Source organism: Panicum virgatum, chromosome 3N (assembly GCF_016808335.1).
Source record: "Panicum virgatum strain AP13 chromosome 3N, P.virgatum_v5, whole genome shotgun sequence".
NCBI classification, from domain to species: domain Eukaryota; kingdom Viridiplantae; phylum Streptophyta; class Magnoliopsida; order Poales; family Poaceae; genus Panicum; species Panicum virgatum.
The window spans coordinates 30,708,947-30,731,509 of NC_053147.1; the positions used below are offsets into that span (position 1 = coordinate 30,708,947).

At 52.4% G+C, this 22,563-nt stretch overlaps 4 protein-coding genes and 1 non-coding gene across 6 annotated transcripts; 2 read left to right on the forward strand and 3 right to left on the reverse strand.

Annotated features, from left to right (window-relative positions):
• Positions 1-1,958: 1,958 nt before the first annotated feature.
• LOC120665658 (mitochondrial fission 1 protein A-like) lies at positions 1,959-5,128 on the forward strand. The gene is made up of 5 exons (XM_039945281.1): positions 1,959-2,232; positions 3,342-3,471; positions 3,599-3,720; positions 4,594-4,654; positions 4,848-5,128. Exons 1-5 carry the CDS (start codon positions 2,140-2,142, stop codon positions 4,931-4,933), a joined length of 492 nt encoding a protein of 163 aa, XP_039801215.1. The 5' UTR covers positions 1,959-2,139; the 3' UTR covers positions 4,934-5,128.
• Positions 5,015-6,822, reverse strand: LOC120665656 (annexin D3-like). 2 transcript variants are annotated; one of them, XM_039945277.1, is made up of 4 exons: positions 6,500-6,822; positions 6,219-6,364; positions 5,571-6,104; positions 5,015-5,494 (listed from the first exon to the last, which is right to left on the reverse strand). In XM_039945277.1, exons 1-4 carry the CDS (start codon positions 6,693-6,695, stop codon positions 5,294-5,296), a joined length of 1,077 nt encoding a protein of 358 aa, XP_039801211.1. In that variant the 5' UTR covers positions 6,696-6,822; the 3' UTR covers positions 5,015-5,293. The 2 variants fall into 2 exon arrangements, with proteins under 2 accessions (XP_039801211.1, XP_039801212.1); XM_039945278.1 differs by lacking the exon at positions 6,500-6,822 and having other exon boundaries at positions 5,057-5,494; positions 5,571-6,147.
• A 257-nt stretch (positions 6,823-7,079) lies between these two features.
• TRNAR-CCU lies at positions 7,080-7,152 on the reverse strand. The gene has a single exon. It is a non-coding gene; the product is annotated as a tRNA-Arg (tRNA).
• Positions 7,153-12,623: 5,471 nt separating this feature from the next.
• On the forward strand, positions 12,624-14,514 carry LOC120665660 (annexin D4-like). The gene is made up of 4 exons (XM_039945282.1): positions 12,624-13,004; positions 13,132-13,535; positions 13,641-13,958; positions 14,064-14,514. The coding sequence occupies exons 1-4, from the start codon at positions 12,965-12,967 to the stop codon at positions 14,283-14,285; spliced, it is 984 nt and encodes a 327-aa protein (XP_039801216.1). The 5' UTR covers positions 12,624-12,964; the 3' UTR covers positions 14,286-14,514.
• A 5,243-nt stretch (positions 14,515-19,757) lies between these two features.
• On the reverse strand, positions 19,758-21,838 carry LOC120665661 (cytochrome P450 94B3-like). The gene has a single exon (XM_039945283.1). The coding sequence runs from the start codon at positions 21,514-21,516 to the stop codon at positions 19,957-19,959; it is 1,560 nt and encodes a 519-aa protein (XP_039801217.1). The 5' UTR covers positions 21,517-21,838; the 3' UTR covers positions 19,758-19,956.
• Between the last annotated feature and the right edge of the window lie 725 nt (positions 21,839-22,563).

The window sequence follows — 22,563 nt, forward strand, 5'->3', positions numbered from 1 at the left end:
TTCGGGCCTAGCTACGTCTATCTTCTCTTTGTCATCACTTGAACCTAAAAGTCTGAGAATGATCATCTTAACAATCATATTAGTCCAAGTGTTGTATTGTCTATATCAATCACCAAAATATTATATTGAAATATGGCATGAGAGGCTATTTTCGCTACAGTAGCGCACGTGCTCAGCTAATGCGTAGTCTTGTAAGTAACCTGCAAAAAAAGAAGAAGGGCGTATCAGCTAATGCCCACGTGCTGCATGAGAATTGAGATATTGGATCATTGCATATCAGGTTGGCAACCAACCTCTTGTTTAGTTGCGAAATTCAAAATTCCAAATCCACCACATCAAAAGAGAATCTTACATGCATGTAGTATTAAATCTAGGCGAAATCAAAAATAAATTGCATAGTTTGTTTGTAAATTGCGAGATGAATCTAATGAGCATAATTAGACTATAATTAGATACTAAATTGCTACAGTAATTGCTACAATACACATGCTCTAATGATGAATTAATTAGGCTCATTAGATTCATTTCGTAGTTTACAGACGAGTTTTGGAATTAGTCTATGTTTAATACTTCAAACGTGTAAAGATTCTATTTTTACAACTTTACAACGGCAACTAAACGAGGGCCTTGTCGCTGATTTAGTTGATGCAGTCAATATTAGCTATTATCTTGGAAGCGAGGAGGGTAGCCTGTGCTTGAGCTTCCAACACTCAAGTTGCAGGTCTTGCTTGCGCTCTAATCAGGACGCCCTTCTGGAGTGCCTATTTCAGTATAAAAAAATCTCACTGTCACTCAGCATCGAGTCAGCGACTGGAACCGCTGACTTGAACCCGAACGGCGCGGGACCCACACGTCAGCCAGACGGGAGGAGTTGTCGGCCGCGCCGTCGTGTTCTCTTCTTTCGAGCATCTCCAACAGTGCCTAAAAGATAGTCTAAAAATTCTGGTTATGGAATCTTGCCAAAAGTTATTGATAGTGAAAAATATCACCTCTCCCAACAGTTCCCAAAAATACTCTCCCAAAACAAATTTAAACGGTGACGCATCATCATCAGGTGGGCCCAGATTTTTTTTTATCTCACGGAAGATTTACAAACACTGCCTGCTCTCGCCGATTTTTGATAGAAAGGCTAATTATTTAGTTACATCAATCGATGGATCTAATAACAGGATCAATTTTCCTGCTCCAACAATGCATTGTTTTGCCACTTCAGAACCTAGGAGATAGTATTACAACTATTCACAATATATACCCTCTCTTCAATATCACAGGAAAAATAAAAATCTAGTAGAGCAAAACCAAATCATATAATCATTGCATATATCCGACCAACAAGGAATACTTGACGGAGTTGTTCTGTCAACAATGTCTATTACTCATCACTGAGAATGGAAGCAAATGTTGAAACAATGGAAGTTCAGCATCTAGCCACCGGATACAAATCGAAGCAAAACTTCACATCGTGCGTACAGGAACTGGCTCATTTTTACCTAGAGCCGTCGGGGGAGGCAATCCAGAGAGAGCGTTACTGGGCGGAGGGGAGCCGCCGCCGTGGACAGAATGGATCCGCCGGCGGCCGGACGGAAGAGGAACGGAGGAGCGCGGTAGACAGATGGGACACGGCGTTGCCTCGCTGCTCGCCCAACATGCCCTGGAAGGTGCGATGGAGAGAGGTGGCGGCTGGATCGGCAAGGATGATGAAGTGCCGCTGCAGAAAAATGGCGCGAGTGGGAGGGAAAACACACGGAGAGCCGTGCGGGAAGCGAGAAATGACGGGCATCGCGGGTAAATTTCGGGATTGGGAGCGACCAGTGTTGGCGGATATCGTGAGCGTTTGTTTTGGGCGAGCTAAAAAATTAGACAAGAGATTGGGTCACTGTTGGAGGGTTAGTTTCCAACTTTTTACTCAAAACTTTTTTTTGGAAGTGTTTTTTAAGTACTCTTGAAGATGCTCTTAGCGCCAAGACACGCGGCGGATCCCACCGCGTGGCGTGCGCATCGATCTAGCGCCTCTTCTCCAAATCCAACCCCGCCGCCCTTGCTCACGAAGGCTACTGGAAGCCTAGAAGTGCCCTCCTCTCCGGCGCCTTCTCCTCAGATCCCCAGCTGATACCGCCGACCAACCAGGATCGTGGATCCATGGAGGCGAAGATGGGGCGCTTCTTCGAGTCGGTGGGCAACTTCTTCACCGGCGGCGACAACATCCCCTGGTGCGACCGCGACATCATCGCCGTGAGAACTCGGGAACTCCCTTTCCTCCCCTCTATGCCTCTCCATCCGAATCCTTACGGTTTTTATGTCTGGCTGCGGATTCCCGCGGCGGGTTGGAGGGGGATTAGGGTTGAATCCTGCCCTGTGCTAGCAGCCTAAGCGCACACTGAGGTCGGGTTGGAGCGTAGGGCGTGGGTGCCTGTGCCTTTTGCAGTTTTGCGTTGAGACCCGTAGTACCTTGGAAGATACTTTGATGCGAGCAAAGATTACCTCTGCACTGCGTGCCCTTGCTGATGTCCTGGTAGGAATAGAAATTGGGTTTAGTTTAGGTGCCACATGACAACCTACCCGGCCGGCACCATGGCTCATGGCTGTCTGTTAAATCGCCTTGGAATTTCGAGCGGCTTCTTGTAGCTATCTCATGTGACTCTGTGGATGCGGCATGGATTAACCAAGTCGAATGGCCATCTACTTCTGTAGTTTTGGAGAGTACAGATGCACGACTCCCTTTGCAATATCTATTATGTTAGCCTTGTTTTTTTTTTTGGGTGGGGGGTGAGTATCGCTTGCTAACACGAAGTGTCAAGGTTGAGCTGATGTTGGGCTCGTATTTTTGTGTATTGTTTGCTAACACGGAGGTTAGTATTGCTCGGGCAGAGCATGGGATCCGAGGGGCAACAGAAACAAGTGATTCTTCGCCTATAGCTGTTGAACAGAGGTTATATCAAGCATAGGGTGTGGGTGCCTTTCACATGCTGTCTGGTAAATCTTTGTGGTATTAGTGGCTCGTTGCAGTTATGTCATGTGACTCATTGGCTGGGGCGTGGATTAACCAAGTTGAATGCCCAGCTTCTTCTGTAGTTTTGGCCTTTTGGAAAGTATAGAGCCAAAGGATGCATAATTCTTTTTGCAATTAGAATTTGGTCATGAATTTTGTTAGCCTTTTACTTTGTGTATTGTTTGCTAAAATGAACTGTCAAACTTGATCTTGTTGCTAGTTGCTGTCGCTGAATGTGTTTCTCTGTCACTGTTCACTTTCTTGAGATTGCATGCTGTTTGTGAGATTCTGCTAATAGATGGAAATGGAAACTTAAGAGTTGAATTCATGACTTGCGGTTTTGTGTCCTCAGGGATGTGAAAGAGAGCTTGCCGATGCTGCAACTGAAGAGCAGAGGAATGCTAGCCTTATGAGGCTTTCTTGGGCCCTTGTGCACTCCAGGCAGACGGACGATGTAAATCGTGGAATTAGCATGCTTGAAGGTTGATTTTTTTTTGTTAGCAGAACTAGCACTTGCTCATTGCAATCAAGTGATTAGCTTTTATTGATTATATTTCCTTTGGTCATAAGTTCTCATCCATCTTTTGATCGGCCTGTTTGGTTCTACAGCTTCTTTGGATAGTTCTGGCAGCCCTCTGGAGACTAGGGAAAAGTTGTACTTGTTGGCTGTTGGGCATTACAGGAATGGTGACTACTCAAAAAGCCGGCAACTTGTGGAACGCTGTTTGCAGGTACACATGACAGATTAATTAGCAGCTGGAATGCCAAATGTAGTTTACGATTCCTTGCCTTGTCAATCTCTGTAATGCCAAAATGTAATGTAGTCGAGAACAGATGCATCTTCAAGGTTATAACTTGCAACTAAATAATATACCCTTCCACTGCTAAACTGCAGCTGATCCAACAAATTTGTTCGTAGTGAGCACATGTGGGTACTGACAACCAATTTTCATATTGTAACTTGCATTACTCCTATGCCTTTTTTTCCTTTTTGCATCTAAACTATCTTTGCTCAGGTTGCAATTCATCAACAGGAAATTTTATGTATATTGATGGATGCCATCCTACCGATAATACTTGGCTACATATATAAAAGCTTGTGTTTTCTTATGTACATTTATGTGAACAGTTGAGATATGGTTTCCTGATGAGTTTCTATTAATTCCATCTGTAGACCTGTTGTCATCTCATGAGTTAAAGAAATGACTATGGTCGATTCCCCTGTCTGCTGTGGTATTAAGTCCTCAATTGTTCCTATGGCGGAGTTGAATTTGGCATTTGGGTTGAGAACAACAGAAAGTTTAAATGTTAGCATGCTACATGTGCTATGTTTTTGTAGAGGCAAGAGCATGGTTTTGTTGGTTGTTTCCTTTTCTTTGGAATGTTCGCTAGGCCTAATTTGGTTTTTTTTCCTGACCTACCTGTACACTAGTTTGAGCATGCATGAAATTTTATAGGATGGTGATTATCTAGAGATCAATTTTATCATTTTAGGATCTATTGCCAGTTGAATATTCAAGATTTTATTTGAATGACCAACTATTCAAGGATATTGTTGCCTGGGTATTCTCAAATTCTAACATATATTCCTTGCTGTCCTGTAGATTCAACCTGATTGGAGGCAGGCTATTACTCTGAAAGCTATAGAAGATAAAATTGCCAAAGGTGGGATAAATTGATCAGCGGTCCTCTATTTCGATTGGCTCGAATGGAATTCTTTCTCAAAGCAATTGCTTTTTTGTTTCCTTCCATGTTTCATTGGGATAACATATATTATATATATATCAGTACATCTGTTGAAGTGATTTGCTGTCTATTGTCATGGTGTAGATCTAATGGTATTCTTGTCATGGTGCAGATGGTCTTATTGGAATAGGAATCGCGACAACTGCTGTGGGACTTCTGGTTGGTGGAATTGCAGCTGCTGTTGCTAGAAAGAAGTAAGATGAATGGATGGTGTCTCTGCTCTGCTCACCGATGAACAAGGAGATGCGTTCGGCTATTCTGGGGCTAAACTGGTGATACTTGAGTCGAATTGAAATGGATTTTATGTGTACAAAGTGAGTAGATGATAATACTATTGAGACAATCTAGCCTCTACTATTCAGTTTTTTGCCCATGGATCTAGCGTTTTATTCTCACCAAATATCACAAATATCGCCACCATTTCACTCCGCAGTTTTGCATCACTACAAGAACACACGCGGCATGACAGCTTCACGTTGCTCAATCATATCCAAAACCAGAACAGCTGCGTATCAATCAATCTGCCCTCCAACCTACAGAAATCCATCCATGGCCATCTTACTCAGGCCCCACTAGGGTGAGCAAGATGCCATTGTAGTAGCCGGACGTGTCGCCGTTGACGTCGCTGGTGACCGTCTTGCGGTACCTCACCTTGTACTCCTCCTTCACCTTCTTCATGTCGACCTCTGCGCGCGAGACGATCGCCCTCGTCAGCGACTCCTCGTCGGTGCCGAGCCCAACAATGGAGCTCCGGATCACCTGGAACACGATCAAGGGCATTGGAAGCGAGATAGGCCAGTAACATTTCTTCGACAAATTGCCGCTGATTTCTTACCTCTGCGAAATGCTTCTCGGGGCATGCCAAGCACCACACCGCGGTCTTGAGCATCGCCGCGAGCTGGTCGCCGCGGCGTTCCTCGAGGACGTCGTCGATGGCCCTGCCGTGCTCCTGCCGGAACCGCTCGAACGTCGCCTTCAGCTGCGGCTTGCTCCTCGAGCCGACGATGCGCGCAACGTCGCCGTGCAGCGTCTGCTTCCTGGCCACCACCGCGTCGTGCAGCTCCCCGGCCTCCGCCATCGCCAGCTCGTCGTCGACGAGCTCGCCGGAGTACCGGTAGGAGCTCACGAGCCGCACCAAGAACTGCTTGAGCGGGTCCTTGTAGAGCGGGCAGGCGGCGACGTCCTCCTCGAGGGACGCCGAGTAGGCGGCGCGGTAGGCCTTCCTGAGGGCGACGAGGTGGTCCGGCGACGACGCGCAGGCGACCTCGATGAGCACCCACACGTGCCGGTCGCCCTTCTTCTTCAGGGCCTTGTGGGCGAGCTTGGCGTCACGCGCCGCCGGGTCCATGGTCCACAGCATCATCGCGCTCTGGCCGGAGACGCCGCCGGCGGCGAGGGGACAGGAGGGACCGCTGCCACTTCGTCAGATCGCTCGGCTATCCAAGCCACCACAAAAAAAAAATCTTGGAACTGGGAGATTTACCCGGAAATCGCCGGAGAGCTCGGAGTGGAGCCGGTCGAGGAGCGTCTCGTTGTAGAGGCCCTCGTATGCCACGGTGATCTCCGCGCGCTGCGCCGCCGTCCGGTGGCCCAGTATCTCGATCAGCGCCTTCTCGTCCGTGCCCCATCCTGCCCCCAATTCACAAGATCATTTCCCATGTCTTGAGCTCTGTTCTTGATCAGGAAATGAACAGAGGCATCCCAATCCTCGAAGCAAGCAAGAGCGACCTGCAGAGTCCAGTGATTGCAGGTCGAGATAAGTACCTTGCACCGCTTTCCTAATGTTCTCGGCGTCTTCAGTCGCGGGAGGAGCCGGGTTGGGAACCGAGATGGAGGCCATGGAGACGGCTGCACCTTCTTCTCCGGCTGGGAGAGCTGGGTCGGAGGAGAAGTGGAGGAAGAGGAGGTTGAGGGGAGGGATGTTATGGATGCACTCCAGGCAGGAGCACCAGCAACACATGGCACACGCGCCTGGAAGCCCCCTAGCAGAGCTCCACCTGGGATGAGCTCTGCAAAAGCTTCATGGTGTGTTCTGTTCCTCTGACATCTCTGACGATGCTGGTTTGAACCGTATTTTAGGTTGATTTCGATAGGAGATTTTGTGTGATTCTAGCTTGCATACTCTAGGGGCATTTTGGGGTTTGCAGATGCTTAATTATTTGCTGATGTAAGTGATAAATACTGTCTTTAATGCTTGCTGGTGCTGGACCTGTGATTCATACTTGTTCAAACTTACTGAAACATGTTGTGAGAATAATGATCTACAGCAACCACCAGTTGTTGGGATTTCGGCTGAATGTTTATCACTCAAGCGAAAAATAAAAATAAATTTTGGAAAAAAAATCGCGCCAGGTAGGGGTCGAACCTACGACCTTCTGCTTAGGAAACAGACGCTCTATCCACTGAGCTACAGGCGCCTGCGATGGCAAAGTTCTGGTACTATTATACTAATTTATTATATTTTTTCTTATCAGCAAAAATATTACTAAGGTTAGCCTGGATCGTTACATAGCAGTAACAGCCGAGGAGTGGTGAGAACTTCGAAATCCTGGATAGTTACTTAGCCCTTAAGGTTTCTTCATCAAAATAAAAAGGACTACGTATACCTCCTTTGCAAAGGAAGGATTTCCATAAAAGCTGAGAAAATGCAACTCTGTAAAGATTATGTATTTAACCTCTTTTAGCTCATCGAACAAAAGAAGGAATATTATGGGCTTCAAACAAACAATATTAACGTTTAAGAACCTTTCCAATGTCTGCCCGGCCTGGCTTGCACGTTCCATACCACTGTTCTGTCAGCATGACACATATTTTTTGATCTGCATGCGAAATGCAGAGACTTGTTTAATCTTTCTTTCCCTCTCACTTTCAAAGTTCTTTTTCCAACAGGGACTGCATCCACCAATTAAGAATCTTAGCGGCAAAGCAATTAGTTTTCGACCAACTCTTTGAGAAACTGTATTCAACCAAAAACAAATGGATCGTACAGTTGGCGATGTTGGAGTTGACAATAGAATTTCCTGCTCACCATATCCCTAAAAAATAGTGTTCTTGCAGATCACACGCATCAGGCTAGTGTTTTTCAACTCAAAAGCTGCAGACGAAGGCAAATAATTTGGTTGCCAACACAGAGCCAGCAGGCCATGAGCAAAACGATTGAACGAATGATCAAGCAAGCAACCACTAGTAAACTGCACAGGCGAAGCTTGACACATGGGCATTGTTTTCTTGTGCAAAGAAATCAACAGCTGAGATCTGCTCTAGCATTATTGGTGATCTGTTCGGCTCGCCGTGTCATTAACCCCAGCGGCCATTGCTCTCTCCTCCATGATTGAAGAAGGCGACCCACCCAGCCTCAGAGACTGATGAATTCATTTGGCCCACAATTATCCCCAGTTGGCAGCCGTACCCCAAGAAGATGATGATGATGGGTGCTTGCTTTTCCATGGCAGTGCTACATGTTTCTCACGTTGGCGAAATGTTCTTGTGGTTGTGAGACGGCCATTGCCAGAAGCTTCTGGCAAGAGCGTCCCTTTTCTCATCTTTGCTTTCAAAGGCGTCAATAATGTGAACGACGATGACGACGACGAGACCACACGAACATTAGTTCTAGCATGATTTTATTGTGAAACTGAGCTAAGTTAAATCATGGCTCTCAGACCAAAATTATATGACGTATTGTTGATTCAGATTTATGGCATCAATATGGCAGAGACAGAAAGGCACAACGGAGTGGATGCCCGGTGTTGCTTGAAACACAACAGAAAGACACAAATAATTGAAACACAAGATAGAGATGTTTCGTGGCTTTTGTTAACTTCCCTAGAAAATAACCCTTCCTGTGATCATACTTCATGGGGCATAAATATGTAGGTCTTATCGACGTGAATACGACTCAAACCAACCATGATTTGATGAAAATGAATGATGACCATGCCATGCTGGTGGTGATGATAAGGATCACAAGCTGGACTGCAGTCTGTACTGCTTGACTTGGCAATTTATTAGCTTCTGCTCATTCATTCTTTGATGGAAATAAATTAATAATTGGAAAAAATTTGTTATGTTCTTCTTCTTTTTTTTCAATGTTAGAGCGTCTCAAATGATAAAGATAGAATGCTACCTATAAGGTGCGGCCTGAGCCGCGGTGTGCGAGGAGCCCCCGAGCCCCGTCCTGCGTGAAGGCGTTCAGGGGACCCTCGACTTTTATTACGACCCTCGTTGCTCTTCCGCAGGGAGGATGGGTGAAGCGCATCATGCTACCCATGCCCAGGCTGCGAGCTATGGCTGCTTCAGTGAGCTGTTATCGGGTAGTTCAAGTGGACGTCCGTGCCCCGTTCGATAAGGGTCGGCTCGTGGTCCGTGGACACGTCACATAAAGCGCTCGCAAAAGGTTCGCTAGACGGGGCTCGGACCCGTTCGATAGGGTCCGAGGGCTCGATGCTCTCCCTCGATGGGATCCCCCTGCTAGGCACCCTCGACTGGCCTTGAACACTGCGTAGGATGTCTCGAGCTCCGTGCTCGAGGGTAGCTTGTACGGCACATCCATGCAGTCCCTGACTCTGGCGATCTGGGGTGCCTGTCGAACCCTCGACGAGCCAGGCTTTAAACCCCTGATCAGTAAGGCCTCGGAATGAGGTTCCTTCGAGGGTGGAGAGCCCCCTAAAGGAATGTTCCGTCACGGTTCGCAAATGGCGTGGAGTCGCAGGTCGTGCGCACGGGTCCTTCGTTGGTTGTGGGCGACGTGGCCCAGTACGTGCTGTGCAGTGCGGGTGCGCCTTTTCCGGCGGCTGCCTTAGGTAGGCAAAGTGGCGTGGGCGGCGGCTGACAGATAGAACAGTGCTACAGTTGCGCCGCGCCCATCGGTTACTGCGCCGTAATTATTGCCGAGTGCGCGCGTGGGAGACTCTGCGGTCGTGGGGCCCAGCCGTCAGCGACAGCAAAATCTACCGCATTCAATGCGGCGGATTCGGGCCACGGCGGCGAATCCGCCCGTTTTGATGGATAAAAATGGGGAAGGGGGATTGTTTGGGCTCACCTGGCCATTTTGCCTTCGTCTCCCCTGCCTTTTCCGCCTCCCTTGCATCCTGAGCCCAGAGCCGAGAGCGAGAGGAGGAAGAAGGAGAGAGCGAGAGCGCACCTTAGCCACCGTAAAGCTTGCCTTCCCGCACCCCCAGCGGTTCGAAGCGATGTCGGATGTCCAGGAGCCGTTATCATGGGGGATGTCCACCGCCACCGAGGCGGTTTTGGAGCGCTTATCTTGGTTCCTTTGACCAGAGCCGAGGCAAAGAGTGGCGGACGAGACTCGGCGAAGGAGGCAGTCAACACTGCGCTCATGGCGGCGCAGGCTGAATATACGGACCTGGAGCGGACCGCTGTGAGCGTGTGCCAGGAGCTCGAGGGGGAGGGCACTGTGTCTGGTAGCTCGTTGATCAGCCGCCTGCGAGCGCTAGGTGGTCGGATCGCCGAGCACGCCAAGAGCACCTTCCGCCTTGGTGTCCTACGAGCCCTCGCCGTGGCCTCGACGCACTACATCATGGACCTCCAGAGGGTGTCGTCGGGGTACGCGCTGTCAAGTGGCGGTGCCGCGAGGTCGTGGATCGAGATGAGGCGATAACCCGGCAGATCCTCGTGTGCACTCACGTTGGTGCTGACGGATGAAGTGTGGGTCGCAGCGGGGGTGTGCGTCCCGGAGGGAAGGGGCGACGTCGCGGTCGCGCCCTCCTCGGGAGGCACCGTCGCTGCAGTCGGTGGCGGTGAAACAGTGACGTCCTCAACCACGGCGCCGGGCTGCGACCCGCCAGCCTCGACCCATGTGGGGGAGGCAGGGCGAGCCGTTCCCGTAGTCGGTGATGGTGAGGTGACGACATCCTCCGTCGCGGCGCCGGACTGCGACCCGCTTGCCTCGACCCATGTGGGGGTGGCAAGGCGAGCCGCTCCGTGCCGCGCCATGCGCACTCGCCGCGCGTGTCGGCGCGGGCGCCTCCCGCGCCGGGACGGTGGTGTCGGCGTGTCGGAGTTGGCTCCGGAGGGAAGGATGTCCGTGCCGTGGCCGTCGCCGATCGCGACGAAGTCGAGACTCCCGAACCAAATCACGTATCCCGCTGGGAGCGGATCTGAGGCACCCATGGGGAATGGGTTGGATCTGCTCGCCATCCCTGAGGATCAAATGGGAACAAAAAGAGAAATTTCATGCAGCGGCCCCTACTTGGCGCGCCAACTGTCGGTGCCCTGACCCGGCGGTCCGGACCCAACCAGTGATGATGCTGCACTGTACTATCTTACACCGGGGGTGCCTGTAGTAGGGGGTACAAGCGAGGCGAGAGAGGGAGGGAAGCTCCCAAGTCTCTGCAAGAGGAGGAGTTGATTGAAGCGAGTGCCAATATCGGGGTTCAGAAGAGCGTATGTGCTCTGCTAGTAGTGCGAAGCGTCATATCCTACCGAAAGGTGGGCCGACCCCCCTTTTATAGACACAAGGAGGGACGGTGTACATGCACAGGGGATCGTGGAAGTCATCGTCTTCTCCCCAAATCGCGGGGGTGCAGTGTTCGAGCACTGTGGGAAGTACACTGTGGGGTATGGAGCAGGTCGTGGCAGTCGTTCTGGGCATCGTCCTTGACTCAATCTCACCGAACCAACGGTGCCGGACCCGCTTCCCGCTCGGGGACAGGTCCGGTGTCACCACGTGTCCCAGAGGTGGAAAATGCTCCGCACCTGTGGCCGCAGACCCGGACCCCCGCGAGTGGGTCCGGGACCTCCACGTGCTATCCGGACTCCCACGGATGGGCCCGGGACCTCCACGTGCCTATCCGGACCCCCCGTGAGCTCTCGGCTCAGCTAGCTGCTCGAGAGGGGTCCGGAGGCGCCGCGTGTCACGCAGACGCGGGGACGGGCGGAGATCGCGCCGGCGTCCTGGCGGCTCCAGCGGGCGGCGTGGTCGTCGCTGTGGGGGGTACCGTCCTCCAGGCGTGGCGTGGCGGCGTTCCGAGGGTCTTACAGGCCAGGGTCTTGTCCCGGTCAAGGCCGGAACAGCTTTCGTGGGTCGTGCCCATGCCGTTCGAGGGCTCCACGGAAGGGAAAGTACGAAGGAGATATGGGGAGTTGGCAGTATAGTTGCTGGAGCAGTGCCGAGCACGTCTTGTACTGCGTCGCAGGTTCCCACAGTGCCGCCACAGCATCCGGAATGGCGGAGCAGTGACCGGAGTTGGCGGATGGGACTCCGATCACAGCCACTGTGGGGTATGGCGGCCTGACGCCGTCTGACCCGGGCGCTGTGGAGGAGTGGTTGTTATTAATGCCTCCGTACAGCGGGCGGGTGAGTGGAAGGACCGTTTGTCCTTTCTGTCGAGGGGTGGCCTCGAGCGAGGCGGAGCTCACACCGCGGGTTTGAGGGTGGTGCGGACGGGCCGCACTGAGTACGTGGGCTGCGTGTTGGGCTTCTTTGAGTTATTTCCTTTCTTCCAGCTTGGAAGGAGGCTGTAGGGCTTCGTGGGCCCGGTTGCCCAGCATGTGTTTGTGTTTTAGGACGGTTTTAGTCCCCTGATTAGGGTGCCCCTAATCATGGTACCCGACAAGTAGCAATTCTTATCATCTCCAGATCATCTTTGTGGCTAGAGGTGGATGTTAAGTTCCAAGCTGGAACAGTACAATGTAAGTAAATCCAGTAAACTTTGTGAAAAAAATAGTTGCTAAATCTTAAGAGTTCAGCATGATGGTGACTGCAGCCTGCCTGCTAATAAACAAGAGAGATCACCTATAATTGCGTTGCATTATTGCAGTCATCATCTCGCACAGTCACACCTCCCCCAGCGTCGCCCCCCCCGTGTTGCACGATGCCCATCAGCCCGTGGGAAATGGCAACAACCCTTGGATCACTTCCTGAGCTGTCAACTGGATTCCTCTTCTTTTTTTTCCCTCCTGTTCTTTTCCGTCTCAACGGGACACATCCATCTAGTCTAGTAGATTAATGCTTAAGCACATACCACATACACATGTGTAGACGAACCTTTTCATAACTGGCTGCAGATATTATATATCTAAACAAAAAAGTATTGGATTTCCAGCATTGCCCTTGTCTTCCGAAACACACACTTTGCAGTATAAAGATCATCCGCAAGAACTCGCGAAGCAAGCCGGCCAGAGCTCTCAGCAATCCTCTGTTCCTCGCTCATCGTCTCCGTTCCTCTGATCGACCTTGGCTGGGCTTTTTGTCGGAGGAGAAGTAGCAAAATGGCCGACGAAGTTCAGCATCTCACCAGGGCCTTCTCAGGTTGGTTCGCACTATCCATTCATGCTTGGACTCGATCATGCATCCATTCGAGCGTCGTCAAGGTCTTTATTATCGGCCGCTCATCAGAATTTGTGTCGATTTTAATTCTGAAACCAAATTAACGAAGGTCTGGGCGGGCTCGGCGTGGACGAGCCGGCGATGGTGTCGGCGCTGGCGCGGTGGCGCGGGCAGCCGGAGAAGCGGTCGGGCTTCCGGAAGGGCTTCCCGGGCTTCTTCTCGAGCCACGGCGAGATGGAGCGGTGCGAGGAGGAGTACATGCTCCGCCTGGCCGCCGAGTTCGCGCGGCTCAAGAACCTGGTGGTGCTGTGGGCGATGCACCCGTGGGAGCGCGACGCGCGGCTGGCGCACCACGTCCTCCACCAGCACCACCCCGCCGCCATCGTCGTGGAGGTCGCCTGCACGCGCTCCGCCGACGAGCTCCTCGGCGCGCGCCGCGCGTACCAGGCGCTCTACCACCACTCCCTCGAGGAGGACGTCGCCTACCGCGCCAGGGACAAGCCCTACTGCAACGTGCGTGAGCAGCTAGCTAGCTCCGGCGGCGGCGGCGGCGGCGAATTGATCGAGCTCGCTTGAGTTGGCTCACTGAACCCATCCCAAATGTTCTTTGCGGTGCAGCTGCTGGTGGGGCTCGTGAGCGCGTACCGGTACGAGGGGCCCCGGGTGAACGAGGAGGCGGCGCGGGCGGAGGCCGAGGCGCTGGGCGCGGCGGTGAAGAGCGCCGCCGGCGGGAAGCTGCTGGCGGAGAACGGCGACGTGGTCCGGATCCTGAGCACCAGGAGCAAGCCCCACCTGGTGGAGACCTTGAGGCGCTACAAGGAGATCCACGGCAGGCGCCTCGAGGAGGATCTCAGCGGCCGCGGCAGGGAGGAGACGACGACCCTGCTGCTGGAGGCCGTGCTGTGCCTCACCGCGCCGGCCAAGTACTTCAGCCAGGTACGCCGGCGTGGCACCATGATTCGTGGCCGGAGAATCATATCGACGGCAAACTAATTAATTAACATTGAACATGGAATGATGGGTGGATCGATGGGCGTGCAGGTGATGGAGGTGGCGCTGCGGGAGGGGGCGGACGAGCACGAGAAGGACGCCCTGACGCGGGTGGCGGTGACGCGGTCGGAGCACGACATGGACGAGATCAGGGCGGCCTACGAGGAGCAGTTCGGGGCCAAGCTGGAGGACGCCATCGCGGCCAGGGCGCACGGCCACTACAGGGACGCGCTGCTCTCGCTGGTGATGGGCGCGCACCACCACCACCAGTGAACGTACGTCAACCAGCTAGCGCTGCGCTAGCTTTCTCTTCTCTTCGGTCGTCTGCCCGTGTCCGTCCGTTCATTCAATCGTGGCGTCCGTGTGTGTCGTGTGTGCGTGTGCCAATGTTGGTCTGTTGCCCATCGAGACTGTAACATTTTCCTGCTGAGTCTGTAGTGTGTGTGGCGGCTGGTCAAGAGGCCGGTCAAATAAGATCTGCGTGCAATCGTTTCTTCGTCACGATCGAGTTGGGTCTCACTCTCACCCGGCCCCCGAGGATCCATTTCCTCGATGCTTTTTTTTTTTTTTACTCTGAAGAAACTCCTGTCCTGATGGCCATTCGTTTGTTTTCATCTGGCATTCTGGCGATAAATCGAGGAGTGTTGACGGGCTCGAGCTCAACGCGTTTCGATCGAGTGACTGCGGCACTGGCATCCGGCACTGACAAATGAGTACCATGCTCGCAACGCGCTGCCCGCGATCGACGCCGGGTGAGGTCCCGCCGATCACAGTCACGGCGCGGTGCGGCGGCGCCGGATCGAAGGGCTCCCGTCCCAGCCCGGGTCGGCGTGCTCCGGCTTTGGCCGCATCGCGCTCCGGATCGGAATTGGGAGTTGCGGGCCGCCAAGTGGATCCGTCAGTGAACTTACGTGCTCCCGGCCCTCTCCTCTGGTGGTGGGCTTAGAGGTTTGGATGTGTGGACGGACGACTTCGGCCCAGTCTCTTTTCTGCTGCTCTGGGACGGATCAGTGTTACTGACAGACAAAAAGAAAATGTCATGAATGCCTTGGTTTATCTAGTTGATTTCGAAGGGCTTTTCACGGCCGTGAAAATCTGAATCACTGAGTAACAATGTAGTCTGTAAGCCAGGGGCAAGGCTTTAACGAGGTCCCAAGTTTTCTTTTCTTCTTTTTTTTCTTTTGGTCCCACGTCATTGTCGTACATAGTCACCTTCTGTAAAAAAAACTTCTATTTCCCAGCACATACGTGTGCAAAAGCAAAGGGTAAATGACTAAAGGCTAAATAGGACTCTGCGTGTTTGTTATGTACCCAATTTGGCGCCCTGCTCCATCCTTTGTCCCCGTATTTGTTTCCCATATGTGCCGAGGATTTTTCGTCGCTGCTACACAAAGCGGAAGAAGAGGGGCTTCATGGTGTAAAAATCTGCTCCCATTAACTGTTTGCGGTCGATTCGTTAGTTTTGTTTCGTGCGAACGGGGATGAGGTTCCCTGATTATGTTAGGTCCAGTTACAGTTAGCTCCTGATTCTGTTAAGTTATTTCCACTACAGCCAAAACAACATAATTACCAGTTGTTGCTCTTTGCACCGCAGCACCTCCTTCGCGTCTGCTTCCCGCCCTGTTGTACCCGGCAGCTCTCCAAGTTCAGAGCCCGCCAGACTTTCTTCACATTTTTTAGACAAAGGAATGTTCTGGCCCTGAACACTCTCAAGAGAAGGTCTACATCCAAATGGGGGATCCAGCACTCGGCCCTCACGTTACAAGAGTTCTTAGACCTTAAACTTCAAATGAGAAATTTCACAAAAACAAGATAAACTAAAGAACAAAGAAAGAAAGCTAGAATGTTAAGCTTCAATCTTGTTCTCCGTTCCCACTTTTACAATGTCTTTGCATAGCACCAACCCATCACATCTCTGTCTACTTAGAAATTTGATGTCCGGATCATTCATGATTTGTCTCTTCATGTAAATTTTCACCTAACACATAGGTGTGAGGAATATCACTCTCCAATTCGATAGGTGAGAGCCTTCCCCACCTCCTCCTCCACCGTCCAGCCACTTTCCTCACCCGTTCCGGCCATCTCCCGGCCGGAATCACCTCTGTCTCGACTGGTTGCCATTGAAGTCCACTGGAGCTTCGAGTCACATGCCAACGGACCTCATCCAGCCTCCCTCTGCCTGAGCTGAGACCACGAAGAGCGTCGCGCCACCGCCCTCATCCTCCCCAGCTCTTTTCTCCGCCGTCGCTCTGCCTATCGCGGACCACCTCCACGCAGCCAAGCGCCTCATGGCCGCACACTGTGGGGTGCGCCTGGTGCGCTGGCCTCACTGCCGACGTCGTCCATGGCGCCGGCCGTGCGAGTTCCCGCCACAGCTGGCCGAGGCAGCTGCGATGGCCTTCGCACCAGACACGCAAGCTCTGTTAGGGCACCTGCACTGCCGGGCGGGTAGGGACAGACGTCTCATCGCATCTGTCCATCGGCATCAGCAGCAGCGGGTCCGACGACGCGGGTGACCGTGGCGGCTAGGGGCTTGACGCCGCACCGAGGGCGAAGTAGGAAGAGGAGTTCTAGGAGCTGTGCAGCAGGTGGCAGCGCAAAAGGCGGCGGCGGACGCCGTGCGACAGTTCAACGCGACTCCAGATCACATGCCTATCTGCCGCCACAGGTCCGTGAGCGGCAAGATGGTGGGCGCGAACACCTCGTCGACGCAACAGCCCGTGCCGAACAGGAGCGAGTCAGAGGACAATGACGACGACGATGGCGACGTCGCAGCGGTAGCAACAGCCTAGAGAGAGATTGATGAGAGAGAGGGGAGCAAACGAGAGAAGATAGGACTAAGCACGGGGGTTTGCAAATGTTTGACACTGTGTCGCCATGTGGCATGCCACGTCGGCACTGGGAGCTCGCGTGGCACGCTTGGGACCTCAGATGAACCACTTAATAGCTATATTTTCTCTCCCAAATGAGACTCGTAGCGGAGGATATGTACTGATTGGAAGAGAGAGATGAGTAGATGAGAGAAAGAAACCAAATCTCAGCATATGCGTAGCTTGCAGAGTTGCTCACACAGGATAAAATGGTCCGCTCTCTCCCGCTAGGACAAATGACGCTCCATCGCCTGCAACGGACGAATGGCAAAGAGTAGGGGCTCCGACAGCAGAGTAGCAGCGACTTGATTTGACCGGCAACCTTAGAATGGGGCAGCGATGGGAGGACAGCCCCTCCTGCTTGCTGCTGCTAGCTTGGTGCAAAAAAATCAGCAGGGAGTAAGAGATGGGGCTGCTGCTCTACTGTACACGACAGCAGTGAAGATGGTAACACAGATAGTGACCCAGGCGGTTGTGCCTACAGCCAGGAAGACTGCGACTATGGCAGCAGAAGAGGCGGACACAAGGGCAGCGCCAAAGACGTCCGTGACAGCGGCCGGGATGCAGCTGCAGTAGCAACGATGAACAAGAGGCAGCATCTATATCTTCGAAACATGCTTTCCTGCTGATGTTTAACATATGTAGAACACGATAACTCCATACATATGATAGCATGAATTGTGATGACAACAGATTTTTCAACATTGTTATCTTATGCATCTTTAGATTTGGGCATCTATTAAGTATCCTTTTTGAACTGGGTCTTTCTATATCTTCTATGTCAGGAGTGCAAATTCCGAGCCAATGGATGTTTATAACTACTAACGAAAAATTATCATGAGCTAACACTGTATAACCTTTCGCATATGTCTTCATAATCAAAATCCCCATAAGGATCTGAATCCGTAATACCATAAATAGAAACAAATGTCTTTTCTGGTAGCATACCAACAAATCTCATTGTCCTTTCATTTGGCATCACATATGCAGTGGTCAACAAACCGTTCATCTTCTCGTGAAACATTGCTCGGCGGAGATAATGTTATATGGTAGCTTTCTCAACCACTAAAATAAATTGAACATTTTCATCTATAACAATATTAGTTATGTCTCTCAAAGTCCTCAAAGTTGCGCCCCTTTCAACCAGTTAGCACTACAAGAAATGTAACCTTCTATGACGTATTTCTTGTGACATTTTTAGAGGACGTCACGAATGCCATGGCATCTATGACGTTTTCTTGTTTTTCGTCATTGATGTGCATTCTGGATATTGAGGCCTAGAATTTAGTAATGTTTTATCAAATCTGTCATAGTTCGGCCCACATGTTAGTGACATTTCTGCAAATTCGTCACAATCAGCATGGACCCACCTGTCATGTTGGATAAATGTTTTTTTAATTAGAAAAAGGGTTAAAAAAATTGGGCGCAGTGTGGACCTACCTGTTATGTTGGACAAATGTTTTTTAATTAGAAAAGGGTAAAAAAAAGTTAGGCGCACCACGCTGCCGTTATGTTGGACAAATGGTTTTTTAATTAGATTAGACAAGGGTTAAAAAATTGGGCGCATGAAGGGACTTGAAAAAATTAGGCGCACATGCTACACCTTTCTATTCGGGCAATACATTTAGTTAAGCTGAATTACATTCCAGCAAGCAGCAAATTTCTGTTAGACAAACGACTACATTCCTATTCTTCTCAAATATATGTTTTCCACAGTAAAAATGTATCTTTCTATCTATGAATGACGTTGTTATCAAGATTCTTGTAAAGATGGTGGAGAAGCCATAACGTCATGCATGCTGTGTTAGCCTAGCAAACTACCTCGACTCAACTGATCACTTTGATCAGAGAGCTCAAGCTCACTCACACACTCTCTCATGTGGCTATTCAGCTATTGGTTGAAGAAGGAAAGTGGAGCAAAGCGCACACACTAGTTGGTTGCTGCTCTATTAACTGAACTGGCTATCCTTTTAGAAAGTCTCCAAGGGGTATATAAATATAAGGAGGAAGACTCAGGACATACAATGGTTCCACACACTTCTACTCCCTACTGCTACTGTTGCTAGCATCTACACTCTTCTATTTTCTAAAGTTACTAATGCTGACAGGCTGCACTCTTGCTGCTGCTGCCAGGCTACAAGTTGGCATTTTCTACTGCCCTCTTCTACACATTTTTAGACCCTTCTGTCAGACTAATACAAAAAATGCAAGAGCAAGCTAATAATTCTAACAAATTTTACACTAATTTGCAAGCTCTTGCTTGATCTCTTCCATTCCAACTGAAGCCCTCAGCTCTTGGAACCATGGTGATGTCGTAGCAGTAGCGCAAGCGTAGAGAGAGAGAGATTGATTTGGGGAGAGGAGAGGAGAGGGGGCACTATTCATCGCTTTGTGCGATTTGCGGTTGATACATTGCAGACGCCACGCCCCTGCCTTCCCTGGCTCTGGCGCCGCCGTCGCCCTCCGCCGCCGCCCTCCGCCGCAGCCGACGCTAATCAGCTCAGATCCACGCTCCCCCGCCGTGGTGCCTGGCCCACCGCACGTCTGCCCGCCGATCGCCGCCGCCCGCAACCCGCCTCCGCCGCCGGGCTTCCCTGCCCCCCCCCCTCCGCTCCTCTTCTAAGGCCACCGGAGGCCACGGGACCGGCAACCCGAACCCTGAAGAGCCCTAACCCGACCGGAGCTTGCCGGGGAAGATGAACAGGTGTCGCGGCACGTTTCTGCAATAGCAAGACCAGAAATCGCACGCGCGATAAATAGAAAAAGGGGGGAGGGAGCAAACGAGAGAAGATAGAACTATGCATGGGAATTTTTGCAAATGTTTGACACCATGGTGCCATGTGGCATGCCACGTCGATGCTGGGAGCTCGGGGACTGTCAAAAATTTAAAACTAAATAATATTATTATATACAAATTTTGAAATACATATGGTTTTAATTTTTACAACATAAGTACAATTTTAGTGGAGTAATTTTCGGTTGAAGTATGGTGCTAATGAGAACAGAACAGGGTGTCCCGGTCCTTGTTTGTCCCCTGAGCTGACTTGCAGACTTGCAGTCAAAGTCTCCTCTCGTCACTCAGCTGATTCTTCCAGCCTGCAGAGCCGCACCCACAGCCCGTCCTTCATCTTCATCGTCGCCGTCATCTCGTAGGCCGGCGGCGCCTCCATGCTGGCCAGCGGCGCCACCACGTCCACCCTAAACCTCCGGAGCACGGCCGCCGCGACCGTCTTCATGTGCACGTACGCCATCTCCTTCCCGAGGCACACCCGCGGGCCGGCGTGGAACACCGGGTACCGCGCCGCGTCGACGGGCACGAACTCGCCGCCGTCGCCGAGCCACCGCTCCGGCACGAACTCCATGCAGTCCTCGCCCCACAGCGTCCTCATCCGCCCCATCGCGTACGCCGAGTAGTTCGCGTGCCACCCCGCGCGCACCGCCGCGCCGCTCGGCAGCTCGTCGTCGCGCGCCGCGACCCGCCCGTTGAACGGCACCGGCGGGTACAGCCGCATCGCCTCGGTGATGGCGGCGTGCAGGTAGTGCATCCCCTTGGCGCCGCCGCCACCGGTCGCGGCCTCCTCGCGGGCGCGCCGCTCACAGTGAGGGTTCGCGGCGAGGAGCCAGAAGAACCAGGTCAGCGCCGACGAGGTCGTGTCCTTCCCGGCGAGGACGAAGGTGACGACCACGTCCCGCAGGAACCGGCGCTTGGCCGCCGGCGTGGGGAACATGGCGCCGAGCTTGCCGCCGTCCTCCCCGTCCATGGCCGCCATGAACCGCGACAATAGGTCGGCGTCCCCGTCGTCGAGGCCGCCGTTCCTCCGGCGCGCCTCCTCCTTCGCCTCGACGACGGACATGGCGTAGCCGTCGATGACGCCGACGGCCTCCCTGAGCCGCCGCGACCTGCCGACGTCGAGGAGCTTGGTGAGGCGCCGCACCCACGTGGCCGGCGTGAGCGCGCGCCGGAAGGAGATCTCGAGGGCGGCGTCGAACGCCGCGAAGAGCGCCTCCTGCCCGTCCCCGTGCGCGACCTCGACGCCGAACGCGACGTGGCAGATGGTGCCGAAGCCGAACCGGCGCAGCGCGGCCTGCAGGTCGACGGCCCGCCCCGCCTCGGCGGCGTCGTCGAGGGACGGCAGGAGCCCGCGCCGGAGGTGGACCGCAAGGACGCCGTCGGCGAAGCGGCGGAGCGAGCGGGACGAGAAGGCGTGCGACGCCAGCTTCCGCTGCAGGCTCCATAGCCGGCCGTCGGCGGCGAAGAGCCCGTCGCCGATGAGGTCGGCGGTGGCCTCGCGGAAGCGCGCGCCTTTAACGTAGCCCGCGAAGCCGGCGCGCAGGAGGTGGTCGACGTCGGCCGGGGTCGCGGCGGTCACGGCGCGGCCCGAGCCGAAGGGCCCCCACGCCTCGATGGCGCCGGTGGGCGCCGCGCGGAGCAGGTCCGCGTACCAGTCGAAGAAGCGGCGGCGGTTGCGGATGAACTCGAGGGTGTTGCCCAGGACCGGGTTCGGGTACGGGCAGTGGGCCGTCGTCGCCCTTGCCGGCTGCTCGGCCGGAGAGGCCCCGCGGCGCCGGAGTTGGAGGACGAAGACAGCGAGGAGGGCGAAGACGAGCACGTAGGCGAGGTGGATGGCCTCCATGGTTGCGCAGAGGATCTCGATCCGTCTTCAACCGGGGGAGCTCTGTAGCAAGTGAGGAATTAATATTGGCGTTTGCTGATGCTGTATTAGCCAAGGACATTTCGCGTTTGCTGATTTCTTCATGCTGGAGGAACTACTAGTCGTGAATCGTGACAGCGGCTGGACCCGCACGCTGTTTTGAGGCTTGACTTTGCGGAGACTAACAAGCTTGCCCTGCGCGTGGAATGACCTCTGCAAACTCTGCTCAAGCTTGGTTTCACCGGTCTCACGCCTGGTAGGGATGTAAAGGGATCAAATATTGATGGATATTACTGATATTATATTTGTTTTTATATTTTTGCTCGAATACTGATCAAATATGGATATTGTTAGTTTTTACCGGATAAAATTGTAATGGATATCGACATCATAAAAATATAACTTTTAGTATAATACGAATCGGTTACGGATGTTGAATATCCGAAATTGGATACGAACGGGTTAAAACTAGATCGAATTCGAATACGGTCAGAAAATATCTGTACCATTTACATTCCTAAAAACAGGGGAAGCTCGTGGCTCACCGGCCACCGCTTTGCTTCCTCTTCAACACGCCGAGGAATCTCATCTGATTTGATGATTCCATCCTACTCATAACTGCAGGATGCTCGAACTTCTCTTCCTCTCGAGCTTATAAAGAAATCATAGAGCACAGAGCAGTTCATTCCATCTTTTTGGCGATATGAAAATCCAATTGCCAGATGAAGCATAAGATTTTTTTTTTGGTAATTACTAAAAGATAGACTAAGCAGGAGGGAACTTCCTAGGACAAGAAATATGGAGCTAGACTCATACACTTGTGAGTTGTAACCTTTGCATCCTATAGAAGGGTTGAATCAGGTACTCATCTCTTCCTACGCTGCAATTTTGCTAAAGCTTGTTGGTCCTCTATTGCGGGCGACTCGGGCGGCGGGCAGCCCTAGCCACCGTTTGCCTTCCCTTGGCCCTCTCCCGTCGTGGCGACAGGGAGGGCGGCCTGCTGTGCAGCAGGCTGCGCGGGGCGCTTCC

Coding starts and splice junctions, on each gene's coding strand:
- LOC120665658 (XM_039945281.1), top strand. CDS start 2,140: ATGGAGGCGAAGATGGGGCGCTTCTTCGAGTCGGTGGGCAACTTCTTC. Junction 2,233..3,341: donor GCGACCGCGACATCATCGCC/GTGAGAACTCGG, acceptor TTGTGTCCTCAG/GGATGTGAAAGAGAGCTTGC. Junction 3,721..4,593: donor TTGTGGAACGCTGTTTGCAG/GTACACATGACA, acceptor GCTGTCCTGTAG/ATTCAACCTGATTGGAGGCA.
- LOC120665660 (XM_039945282.1), top strand. CDS start 12,965: ATGGCCGACGAAGTTCAGCATCTCACCAGGGCCTTCTCAG. Junction 13,536..13,640: donor GGGACAAGCCCTACTGCAAC/GTGCGTGAGCAG, acceptor TTTGCGGTGCAG/CTGCTGGTGGGGCTCGTGAG. Junction 13,959..14,063: donor CGGCCAAGTACTTCAGCCAG/GTACGCCGGCGT, acceptor ATGGGCGTGCAG/GTGATGGAGGTGGCGCTGCG.
- LOC120665656 (XM_039945277.1), bottom strand. CDS start 6,695: ATGTGTTGCTGGTGCTCCTGCCTGGAGTGCATCCATAACATCCCTCCC. Junction 6,365..6,499: donor CATTAGGAAAGCGGTGCAAG/GTACTTATCTCG, acceptor AATTGGGGGCAG/GATGGGGCACGGACGAGAAG. Junction 5,495..5,570: donor CCGAGAAGCATTTCGCAGAG/GTAAGAAATCAG, acceptor ATCGTGTTCCAG/GTGATCCGGAGCTCCATTGT.
- LOC120665661 (XM_039945283.1), bottom strand. CDS start 21,516: ATGGAGGCCATCCACCTCGCCTACGTGCTCGTCTTCGCCCTCCTCGCT.